At 40.9% G+C, this 12,806-nt stretch overlaps 1 protein-coding gene across 1 annotated transcript; it reads left to right on the top strand.

Moving 5' to 3' along the window:
• Positions 1 to 5,209: 5,209 nt before the first annotated feature.
• Positions 5,210 to 12,360, top strand: FOXO4 (forkhead box O4). Its single transcript, XM_069985785.1, has 3 exons — positions 5,210 to 6,064; positions 10,951 to 12,012; positions 12,125 to 12,360. Exons 1-2 carry the CDS (start codon positions 5,657 to 5,659, stop codon positions 12,004 to 12,006), a joined length of 1,464 nt encoding a protein of 487 aa, XP_069841886.1. The 5' UTR covers positions 5,210 to 5,656; the 3' UTR covers positions 12,007 to 12,012; positions 12,125 to 12,360.
• Positions 12,361 to 12,806: the final 446 nt, after the last annotated feature.

The following is a 12,806-nucleotide window of genomic DNA, read 5'->3' as shown; positions in this document are numbered from 1 at the left end:
ATATGGCCGCCCGCTCATCTGCACACTCAATATGCGCATGGAGCAGTGATTTCCTATGGATGTCAGACTCATCTCCGCTCATTTGTGTTCTTAATAGTACTGGCCAAGATGTCTGCTCTGTGCATTTTATTTTAGAGCATGTAAAGGCTGTTCACAATGAGCAGTCATACACTATTTACAAGTCATTGGTTTCTAAATGAACAATAATGGAATGTTAATAGGCAATTAGATTAACAATAAACCTGTCAAGTGATTGTTGTATACTTGGTAACCATTCTCCTCTGTGGCAGAATTGATAAATGTAATTGCCACTCAAAGGCAGCCATGATGCTGGAAGCTGCAGAGCTATTCACTCAGGAGATCCCTATAATGGGTGATATTTGAGTAGCAGTGATATGACTACTTCTGTATGATGGTGTTCTGTGGGCAGTGTACAGAATTGCAAAAAAACACTATGGGCAGGGGGTGGGGGAAATTAAGAAAGGCAAAATGCCCAATGGTCTCCGAGCCACAGAGTTCCTGGACTGTTTCTGGGAACGTCATGGTGGGATTTTTCCCGCATAGCCAATCACTGACTGCAGTGGTGTCTCGCCCCAGTCACAGACTGGCTGAGCAGGACATCCATCAGCTGGGTCATGACGTAGCCAGCGGGGTCCAGGAGCAGGACACAGCAATGCGTGGGGGTCGGTAAGCATATTGCCTTTTTCAATTCCCCCCCCACCCCCTGCCTGTAGTGGTTTTGAATTCACGGATGGACTTTTCCTTTATTGATTAGTGTTTGGCATTGTGTGATACTAGTATTCGGGTTACATAGTTTTTATCAGTTTTAAAATTAAAATGTACCTGACGTTATAACTTTCAAAATCTAAATTAACAGGATGTGAAGGGGATGTCCTTTTTACTTTTTCTGTTTATTTAGATTTTGAAAGTTATAACAACAGTGACACAGACATTAGAATGCTGAAGGATGTGCATTCTACGTCCTTTATATGTAAGAGGATGAGCATTCTATGTCCTTTATATGTAGAAGAATAAGCATTCTATGTCCTGTATATATAGAAGGATGTGTATTCTATGTCCTGTATATATAGAAGGATGTGTATTCTATGTCCTGTATATATAGAAGGATGTGTATTCTATGTCCTGTATATATATAGAAGGATGTGTATTCTATGTCCTGTATATATAGAAGGATGTGTATTCTATGTCCTGTATATATAGAAGGATGTGTATTCTATGTCCTGTATATATAGAAGGATGTGTATTCTATGTCCTGTATATATATAGAAGGATGTGTATTCTATGTCCTGTATATATATAGAAGGATGTGTATTCTATGTCCTGTATATATAGAAGGATGTGTATTCTATGTCCTGTATATATAGAAGGATGTGTATTCTATGTCCTGTATATATATATATATAGAAGGATGTGTATTCTATGTCCTGTGTATATATAGAAGGATGTGTATTCTATGTCCTGTATATATAGAAGGATGTGTATTCTATGTCCTGTATATATAGAAGGATGTGTATTCTATGTCCTGTATATATAGAAGGATGTGTATTCTATGTCCTGTATATATAGAAGGATGTGTATTCTATGTCCTGTATATATAGAAGGATGTGTATTCTATGTCCTGTATATATATAGAAGGATGTGTATTCTATGTCCTGTATATATATAGAAGGATGTGTATTCTATGTCCTGTATATATAGAAGGATGTGTATTCTATGTCCTGTATATATAGAAGGATGTGTATTCTATGTCCTGTATATATAGAAGGATGTGTATTCTATGTCCTGTATATATATAGAAGGATGTGTATTCTATGTCCTGTATATATAGAAGGATGTGTATTCTATGTCCTGTATATATAGAAGGATGTGTATTCTATGTCCTGTATATATATATATAGAAGGATGTGTATTCTATGTCCTGTGTATATATAGAAGGATGTGTATTCTATGTCCTGTATATATAGAAGGATGTGTATTCTATGTCCTGTATATATAGAAGGATGTGTATTCTATGTCCTGTATATATAGAAGGATGTGTATTCTATGTCCTGTATATATAGAAGGATGTGTATTCTATGTCCTGTATATATAGAAGGATGTGTATTCTATGTCCTGTATATATAGAAGGATGTGTATTCTATGTCCTGTGTATATATAGAAGGATGTGTATTCTATGTCCTGTGTATATATAGAAGGATGTGTATTCTATGTCCTGTGTATATATAGAAGGATGTGTATTCTATGCCCTGTGTATATATAGAAGGATGTGTATTCTATGTCCTGTGTATATATAGAAGGATGTGTATTCTATGTCCTGTGTATATATAGAAGGATGTGTATTCTATGTCCTGTGTATATATAGAAGGATGTGTATTCTATGCCCTGTGTATATATAGAAGGATGTGTATTCTATGTCCTGTATATATAGAAGGATGTGTATTCTATGTCCTGTATATATAGAAGGATGTGTATTCTATGCCCTGTATATATAGAAGGATGTGTATTCTATGTCCTGTATATATAGAAGGATGTGTATTCTATGTCCTGTGTATATATAGGATGTGTATTCTATGTCCTGTATATGTAGAAGGATGTGTATTCTATGTCCTGTATATGTAGGGGGATGTGTATTCTATGTCCTGTATATATATAGAAGGATGTGTATTCTATGTCCTGTGTATATAGAAGGATGTGTATTCTATGTCCTGTATATATATAGAAGGATGTGTATTCTATGTCCTGTGTATATAGAAGGATGTGTATTCTATGTCCTGTATATATAGAAGGATGTGTATTCTATGCCCTGTATATATAGAAGGATGTGTATTCTATGCCCTGTATATATAGAAGGATGTGTATTCTATGTCCTGTATATATAGAAGGATGTGTATTCTATGCCCTGTATATATAGAAGGATGTGTATTCTATGCCCTGTATATATAGAAGGATGTGTATTCTATGTCCTGTATATATAGAAGGATGTGTATTCTATGTCCTGTGTATATATAGGATGTGTATTCTATGTCCTGTGTATATAGAAGGATGTGTATTCTATGCCCTGTATATATAGAAGGATGTGTATTCTATGTCCTGTGTATATAGAAGGATGTGTATTCTATGTCCTGTATATATAGATGGATGTGTATTCTATGTCCTGTATATATAGAAGGATGTGTATTCTATGTCCTGTATATATAGAAGGATGTGTATTCTATGTCCTGTGTATATATAGAAGGATGTGTATTCTATGTCCTGTGTATATATAGAAGGATGTGTATTCTATGTCCTGTGTATATATAGAAGGATGTGTATTCTATGTCCTGTGTATATATAGAAGGATGTGTATTCTATGTCCTGTGTATATATAGAAGGATGTGTATTCTATGCCCTGTATATATAGAAGGATGTGTATTCTATGTCCTGTGTATATATAGAAGGATGTGTATTCTATGTCCTGTATATATAGAAGGATGTGTATTCTATGCCCTGTATATATAGAAGGATGTGTATTCTATGTCCTGTATATATAGAAGGATGTGTATTCTATGTACTGTATATATAGAAGGATGTGTATTCTATGTCCTGTATATGTAGGGGGATGTGTATTCTATGTCCTGTATATATAGAAGGATGTGTATTCTATGTCCTGTATATATAGAAGGATGTGTATTCTATGTCCTGTGTATATATAGGATGTGTATTCTATGTCCTGTGTATATATAGGATGTGTATTCTATGTCCTGTATATAGAAGGATGTGTATTCTATGTCCTGTATATATAGAAGGATGTGTATTCTATGTCCTGTATATGTAGGGGGATGTGTATTCTATGCCCTGTATATGTAGGGGGATGTGTATTCTATGTCCTGTATATATAGAAGGATGTGTATTCTATGTCCTGTATATATAGAAGGATGTGTATTCTATGTCCTGTATATATAGAAGGATGTGTATTCTATGTCCTGTATATATAGAAGGATGTGTATTCTATGTCCTGTATATATAGGATGTGTATTCTATGCCCTGTGTATATATAGAAGAATGTGTATTCTATGTCCTGTATATATAGAAGGATGTGTATTCTATGTCCTGTATATATAGAAGGATGTGTATTCTATGCCCTGTATATATAGAAGGATGTGTATTCTATGTCCTGTATATATAGAAGGATGTGTATTCTATGTCCTGTATATATAGAAGGATGTGTATTCTATGTCCTGTATATATAGAAGGATGTGTATTCTATGTCCTGTATATATAGAAGGATGTGTATTCTATGTCCTGTATATATAGAAGGATGTGTATTCTATGTACTGTATATATAGAAGGATGTGTATTCTATGTCCTGTATATATATATATATATATATATATAGAAGGATGTGTATTCTATGTCCTGTATATATATAGAAGGATGTGTATTCTATGTCCTGTATATATAGAAGGATGTGTATTCTATGTCCTGTATATATAGAAGGATGTGTATTCTATGTCCTGTATATATAGAAGGATGTGTATTCTATGTCCTGTATATATATATATATATATATATATATATATATATAGAAGGATGTGTATTCTATGTCCTGTATATATAGAAGGATGTGTATTCTATGTCCTGTATATATAGAAGGATGTGTATTCTATGTCCTGTATATATAGAAGGATGTGTATTCTATGTCCTGTATATATATAGAAGGATGTGTATTCTATGTCCTGTATATATAGAAGGATGTGTATTCTATGTCCTGTATATATAGAAGGATGTGTATTCTATGTCCTGTATATATAGAAGGATGTGTATTCTATGTCCTGTATATATATAGAAGGATGTGTATTCTATGTCCTGTATATGTAGGGGGATGTGTATTCTATGTCCTGTATATATAGAAGGATGTGTATTCTATGTCCTTTTCTTTAGGCTTCTATATGACGTGGTTCTATCTTCAGCTGTTATTTTGATGGTATTGATCACCCCAGCACCTTTGTGTCCCCCAGCGTTACTATAGTCCACTACAACCCCTAACAGAATCTTACATAACCCTGCAGCCCGAATCACACCTCACTGCACAGGATCACGGGAAGAGTAGTCCACCTCTGCCTCCAGAACAATGGGCCCTCACTTCTCAAAGACTCAAACTCTGCTGGGAATTGAAGTTCTCGCGTCTTGGCATAGTTATGGCCGCACCAATGGAGGAGACTACGAGGTCCACAATGCAAAGCGCGACAGCAGGTGACGCCAGGCGGCGCAGGCGCGTTAGGTTCTCTGCAGCCCCTGGTAAACAGAGACGTCAGATAGAAGTTTTGTGGTGTCCAAAACAAAAGGGAAAGTGACTTTTACCGCACGGAACCGGCATCGAGGCTTCCAGAGCCAGAGGACCGAGCACGGGGGATCTGTGGTGCCGGCCACCGGGCGCGGTGCTTGTACCGCAGCGTGTAAGCAGCGAGCGGTGATAGCAACAGGACGGTTACCTGCTGCCGCCGCCGCCTCACACCTGCGCCTTGGCCGTGTCTGCGCGGGCGGGATGGCGTGTGCGGGCTGAGCACTGGCTGATAGTGTGCGGAGCCCGGAGAGAAGCCGATCCGGAGAGTGCGCAGGGCCCGGGCAGCAGTATAGGCCTCCAGAGATCCCCGCCATGGAGGGAACCGAGGCGACTCCCGTGGACATTGACCCAGACTTCGAGCCTCAGTCCAGACCCAGGTCGTGCACATGGCCCCTTCCCAGGCCGGAGCTGTCTGTAGCCGGGCCCGCCGCCCCCTCCGAAGAGAGCAGAGCAGACCCCCCAGATGTGCCCTCCCTGCTGTCTGCTGAGGCCGACGACAGAGTGCTTGCTGACGGCCTGCTGCCTGCAGGGGTGACCCCCAGGAAGGGGGGATCCAGGAGGAACGCCTGGGGCAACCAGTCCTATGCCGAGCTCATCACCCAGGCTATAGAGAGCTCCCCAGAGAAGAGGCTCACCCTGTCCCAGATCTATGAGTGGATGGTGAAGACTATCCCCTACTTCAAAGACAAAGGAGACAGCAACAGCTCAGCTGGCTGGAAGGTAATGGGGCCCATCCTGCTCCATAGTATCTGCAGGCTCTCGCCCGGTGGCCAGCCAGCCTCCGCTCTCCCTAAATGACCAGCTCCAATTGGTTCCAGTTAGATAGAATCCTGACTAGTCACCATTACTTACAGTTCTGCCACAAGAATTACAATGGACTGATTTTAACTGTTCACACTGTCACATAGACCATGCAGTCCAACCTATAGGTTATAGAGCAAATTATACATGTGAAAATATTCAGGAAGACTAGTAATCACTTAAATGGGCAATGTCATCAAAACAAAAAAGGTTTTTGGCATGTCACAAGAACATGTCAAAACTTTTGGTAGCTCACAGACTAAACGATCAGGACGAAGTGCGCTGTAGTGCATTTCACTCCCCGTCTCAGCAATAAGTCTATGAGGATGTTTGACAGCGGGGACAATCTGCTCCCTCAACGATCTCGCTAATCGAAAGTGATACCCTGACTGATCAAAACTATATATATATATATATATATATATATATATATATATATATATATATATATAAAATTAGCCTATGGGACGGAGCGGAGAACACCTGCTTAGTTGTTACAGCAGGTGAGGGTCCCATTGTGGGAGCTATTCTCATCATTCATTAATGCATAGTGTGCCATATTACTGTTAAAGGGTCTATTCACTGTATTCAGTCATTTAGTTATATTGATATCTTCAGCAGATCCTGTATGTGTGAATGTGCCCTAAGGGTACACTCACGTACTATGTTTTTGATGCTGCTCGTTTTGTCTTTTGTTATGACTTTACAGTAGGAGTAGAGCCAACCTGCAGCTTGTTTTTGACATTTTCAGCTGCTTCTATTTGGACAAAACATGCAGCATCAAAAACATTCAGACCCATTCAGACCATATATATATATACTTGCAGCTGCCAGTGTGAGGAGGTCACCTGGACCTCTGTTTATCACTCTTCTTCCTACTTTTGAGACAAACTGGGGGTGGGGCTGCCCGGGCCTGATGGTTCATTCTCTTTAACCAATCTCTGACCATTATAAGACACCACTGTAACCAGTGATTGAAGCAGGAAGAAGAGTGATGAGCCATGCCCTAGTAAGGTCGCAATGGGAGCTAATAAATGAGGTAGGTGAGCCTAGATAACTTTGCAGAATTTATTGGTCCTATGACTATTTAGTGCAATTTTTCCATAGCTAAAAGACCTTTCTTTTTCAAGCCATGAGCACTATTGTGCACTTGTGGAACTGTTGGTCATAAGAAGTTTTAATATATTCAAGAGTAGACTACATGTGAATGCAGTCAAAGATCAAACGGCTAATGGGAAGTCACTCATATGTCATTTATCACATCTTTTGAGCTGACCATAAAATCGCCATTAAAGTGACTGTACCACCACGCCCAAGCTGAACCACTGGAGGCGGGACGACCCACCCTTAGTAGGAAGAAACTCCAGCCCCTCCATGACGTGACTCCATTAGAATTAATGGAACCCCATCATAGAGGGTGGGTCGGCCCGCCTCCTGTGTTTTAACCTGGGCCTGGTGGTACAGTCACTTTAAGCGACCGTTAATCTTTCATAAATCATTCTTTGTGTTCAAGTCGTTCGATCGTGTTGACTTAACTAGCAAACGATCACCAAGGATATGACGACTGCCACAATGAATGAAACTTAAGGACTATTGCTCTGTGTATTATTGTGAACGATTTCAGGTGGTCCATAAAAGTACTTGTTTGTGATTGTTTATAGGCAAAACCAAAAAAAATCACTTTGTCTTATAGAACCATTAGATGCACAGATTTAGCCTATGGTGTCAGTAATGCCATGGACTTCAGTGTAGAGAGCCGCTCATATGTGCAGCCACCTTCAGTATACTATCCTGCTGAATGATGCTGCTTGCTGTCTCTACCTTGCAGAATAGGGACTTCTCTTTCTCCCAATAGTTCTCCCATATCATGCACTGCAGGTATTTCAAAATTGTATTGTGTACAAAACATGTTTGAAGAGGTTATCCTAAAGGCAGTATTCCACGGAACGATTATCGGCCGATATCAGCCGCTACGGACGATATTCGTCCCGTGGAATAGAGTGCAACGATCAGCCAACATCGTTCATGTCGGCTGATCGTTGCAGTCGCTTGTTTTTCAACATGTTGAAAAACAAGCGACTGATACAGCAGTGATCTTCTGCCGTCGCTCCGTTGAATAGGAGCATCGGCAGCAGACACTGCTGTATCCCATGGGCTGCCAGGACGATCAGCGATCCCCCAGGCAGCCCCCCCCCCCCCCCCCCCCGCAGATCCCCACCGCCCTTTCCACACTCACCTGCTCGCTGCTGCCGCGTTGAATAGCGGCAGCAGCAGCGAGCGGGGAACGAGTAGCAAACGAGCGCTGAGAGTGCTTGTTTGCTCCTCTAAACGACCTGTGAAATAGGGGATTAAGATGGAAAGTTCCTTTAAGTGTTCAAAGATGAGAGTGAAGCCTTGAATTTACCTTATATTCATAGCGTGGATCCTCTGGAGAAGGCAGCTTTGTCTCTAACTACAGATGGACTGAGCCTAACAGGCAGTGGACCCCAGACTGCAGGGAAGTGAGACTCCTAGAGGCCAAGACTTAAGGGTTTTTTGGGGGGCAGGGGGATTTGCGAATTGAATTCTTTTAGTTTTATAGTGCCATCTTATTCAACTGAAATGTAACCCCTTAAAACAGTATAGTGATTTATCTAAAGTTTTCACATTGTTCAGATATGTTTGGATTACACTGGGTATTGCTGCGAGCACTAGTTATGAGTGGGTGAAGCACACAGTAGCATGTGTCCCTCCCTGGCCAGCCATGAAATCTGACTTATTTGCTTTATAGACTATAATGGAACGAGTCACATTGTGTGGCCAGACAGGGAGTGGAGAGTGCTATGATGCTCTTTACCCACTTAATATCTAGTGATCGGGTCTCTGCAATCCGGATGACTCTACAGAACCACATGAGACCTAATGTTTTTATAGGACCAATTGTACTTTCTGATGACCTTTTTTATTTTACTCCATTTTATTGAGAATACCATCCTTTTGCCTCTCAACCTGATGTTTTCTCAGATTCTTGTTATAAATCTAAGGAAGCGTATGGCTTAGTAAAATAGAGCAAGCATAACTGGTATGTTAAAGCGACTCTGTACCCACAATCTGACAGCCCCCCCCCCCCCCCAAACCACTTGTACCTTTGGATAGCTGCTTTTAATCCAAGATCTGGCCTGGGGTCCGTTTGGCAGGTGATGCAGTTATTGTCCTAACAAACAACTTTTAAACTTGCAGCCCTGTGCCCAATGGCCCGGGCTTAGAATGTCTATGCATTAGGAATGCTCTAGGCAGATTGTCTCTTATTCATCAGCTGTGTGAATACTGAACATGGACTGGATCGTTAAGGCACCTGTGCAATGTTCAGACAGGAGAAATTGTTCCAGTGGCATTCCTAATGATGAAGAGGGCGGGGAGGAGGGACAGAGGGGTGGTGCAAAGTTAGGGCATAGATATTCTAAGCCCTGGTCGTTGGCATGGGGCTGAAAGTGTAAAAGTTGTTTAGGACAATAACCACATTACCTTCCGAACGGAACGGACCCCAGGACAGATCTTGGATTAAAAGCAGCAATCCGAAGGTACAAGTGTTTTGGGGGGTCAGATTGTGGGTACAGAGTCGCTTTAAGTTTTTGTGGTCAAGGGAAATTTGGGTAATGAACGCTTAGTGAAGGGCCCAGAGCCAAGCTTTTGATACATCAGTGGATGTCATGGGAAGCAGCGGTGACGTCAAGAGGGGGCCCACTACAATTGCCCACTAGAGCAAGCAAGGCCTCTTGTGGAGACAGATTACATGTTCCATGACCTGAAAGTAAGGGGGAGAAGGGCAATGAGACTAACAAGGCCCAGAGGTTGTTTTACAGCTCTTCCAGGGGTTGACTTGACATATGAGAACGAGGAAACAGAGCAAATAAAATAATACATGATGGTCAGAAAAGCTCTTACATTTGGCTTTCAATATCATGTCATTTTATTTAACCAAAATGCCTCTTTAATTATGCTAGGCATTAAAATAACATGGAGATTTTATTACTGCTAAGAAAAGATTGATTTCCCGTATTACAGAGGTGTTCTAGCCCTGAAATATTGCTTCAGGAAGGCATCACATGGTGGCACATGGAGTTCCTCCAGGTCTGTAGTGCATTTACTGGTCCTTCCACAACAAGGACATGCTGTGCTCATGTTGTATTTGTCTCTGGGAGCGATTCTACAATGGAACTTCTAGTTCAGGGTAGAGTCTCACAGTGAAAACCATGCAGATATGCCGGTTTGACTACTGCAATTGACTACTGAATAATGGCTTTGCATTATTGCAAGATTTTTACCTGTAAAATTGGGTGGCTTTAAAGTCTGTATTCTAATGTTAACATGAAATTGGCTTGCAAAACCAACTGCAAAATTTAAACAGAATTTAAATATTCTCTTTTACTAATATATGGGAAGTTCCAAGTTTTGGAGCAGAAATCCTCTTTTAGGGTCCATTCACATGTACAGGATCTGCCGCAGATTTGATGCGGTATTCCATCTGAAGCATAAAATCTTCAAATCTGCTGCAGATCCCGTATGTTGCGGGCGGTTATCCTGCCTCCACCTAATTTGCATATTGGTTACAGTCAAGTTTTAGTGAAAATAGCAAGGTTGAAGGTAAAAAAAAAAGTAAGTAGGAGGTAACAGCAGGTTAGAGTCTTCTGCTATGCTGTTAGTGACAAAAACTAGTCATAATGTTTTTCAGAATATCATTTTTTTTTCTATGTTGCTTTTCATTTTGCAAACACCTATGGCCCATCCTTGTTCCCTTAAGTAATTTAATGTACTTCTTTTTACAGAATTCAATCCGCCATAACCTCTCTTTGCACAGCAAGTTTATTAAAGTACACAATGAAGCAACAGGTAAAAGCTCTTGGTGGATGCTGAACCCGGAAGGTGGGAAAAGTGGTAAAGCACCACGTAGAAGAGCAGCATCCATGGACAACAGCAGCAAGCTTGCAAAAGTGCGCAGCAAAGTTTCTAAGAAAAAAGCTCAAGGTCCTGGAGAATCTTCTGCAGGAAGCCCTGGCTCACAACCCCCTAAATGGCCTGGCAGCCCTTCTTCACGCAGCGGGGATGATCCTGATGTGTGGACCAGTTTTCGACCGCGCACAGGCTCCAATGCTAGTAATCTCAGTGTTCGTCTATCACCTATTTTGACTGAACCTGATGATGTTGCTGATGAAGAGCTCCACTCTTCACTCAGCTTCTCGAACAGTGTACCCCCTACTGTTTCAGAGGAATTGGAGCTTATTGACGGCTTAACAATGCTGTCTTCAGGAGCACCACTACCTGCATCACAGCCTCTGTTGCAAGGAGCCCCCAATTTCTCAATACATACACCTCAAACTCTGTCATTTGGTAACTCTCTGTTTGGCCCAACGGATGTGTCTCCAGTGCGAGGCCCTTCTGGACAGTTTCAGCGGCCACAGACTCTGGAAGCTCTTTTGACTTCAGATTCTCCTCCACCTAGTAATGTTATGATGACACAGGTTGATCCTGTTCTGGGACAGAGTGGAGCACACAATCTATTAATGTTAGGTGGTCAGAGTAAAGGTAAGACACCTGAGCAACCAACTATTTCTCTTAATGCTTTGGTGCCTCCTAATACTCTTACAATGCTAGGGCTTCCTCCAGCCTCTTCTATGCCATCCCCTAAACCAAATTCCTTTGGTGCAACGTCAGAACGTCTTCCCACAGATTTGGACATGGACATGATCCTTGAGAATTTGGAATGTGACATGGAATACATAATTAACAATGAGTTAATGGATGAAGGTGGCCTGGATTTCAACTTTGAGCCTATACACCCTGGCACCAACCAGAGCAACAACCATAACTGGGTACCCAGTTAAGGACAGGTATAGTATTACATGCAAGTCTGCAATGTGGTAACAAATAGGTTAACTAACTATATCATACTTGCATAATTTTTATTAATCTACTTTTTTTTTTTTTTTTTTTTTTTTGCAGATCCACAGGGAGACTTTATCTTATTATGGATCCAATGAAGAGTATTAGTGTTATGGACACGGTTTAGAGACTTGGCAAGCTCTACAGCCACCAGCACTATATAATGCCTCAAAATAGCACTATACACCCACATTTACTTGGGCTGAAATACAGACAAAGCTGAGGTGCATTGCGTATGCTATGGATTTGACAGTGTTCTTCGCTCTGCCGTTCCTGAGGTTGCACAATATTTTGCCTGCCAGATTGGATCTTTTGGCAGTGCCATATTTGCAAGTGCAAGAATAGAATGGTTCATAACATGGCATAAATTGTTTGCAAACCTTGGTGGATGTATACAAGGACATTGTGTATTGTTGTCTGAGGTAAACCAACAATTATCACTTTTCAGAGTAACTTAACATGTTATTTACTGACTGTGGGTATTATAGAGCTATGACCCTGGTCACATAGTTTTTTACCAGATTGTAGTTGAATAATCCTTTCTTGCAGACTGTACTCTTCCTATGTATTCCCCAGTAAAAAAAAAAAAAAAAGATTTGAAGTGAGTCACGGTGCTACATAAAAATGAAAAAAAAAAAAAAAAAAACACGCCTGCCTCAATGCCTTCCGCGCCTGCCTTTCCGACAACTCTCAGACCCCATGTCTCCGTTTCCTGTAATGCGTCAACCCTTCAGAAACTGTC

The sequence above is a fragment of the Dendropsophus ebraccatus genome, chromosome 10 (assembly GCF_027789765.1).
Source record: "Dendropsophus ebraccatus isolate aDenEbr1 chromosome 10, aDenEbr1.pat, whole genome shotgun sequence".
NCBI classification, from domain to species: Eukaryota; Metazoa; Chordata; class Amphibia; order Anura; family Hylidae; genus Dendropsophus; species Dendropsophus ebraccatus.
The sequence above is the reverse complement of the archived record's forward strand: the minus strand, read 5'-3'. Positions and strand labels throughout refer to the sequence as shown.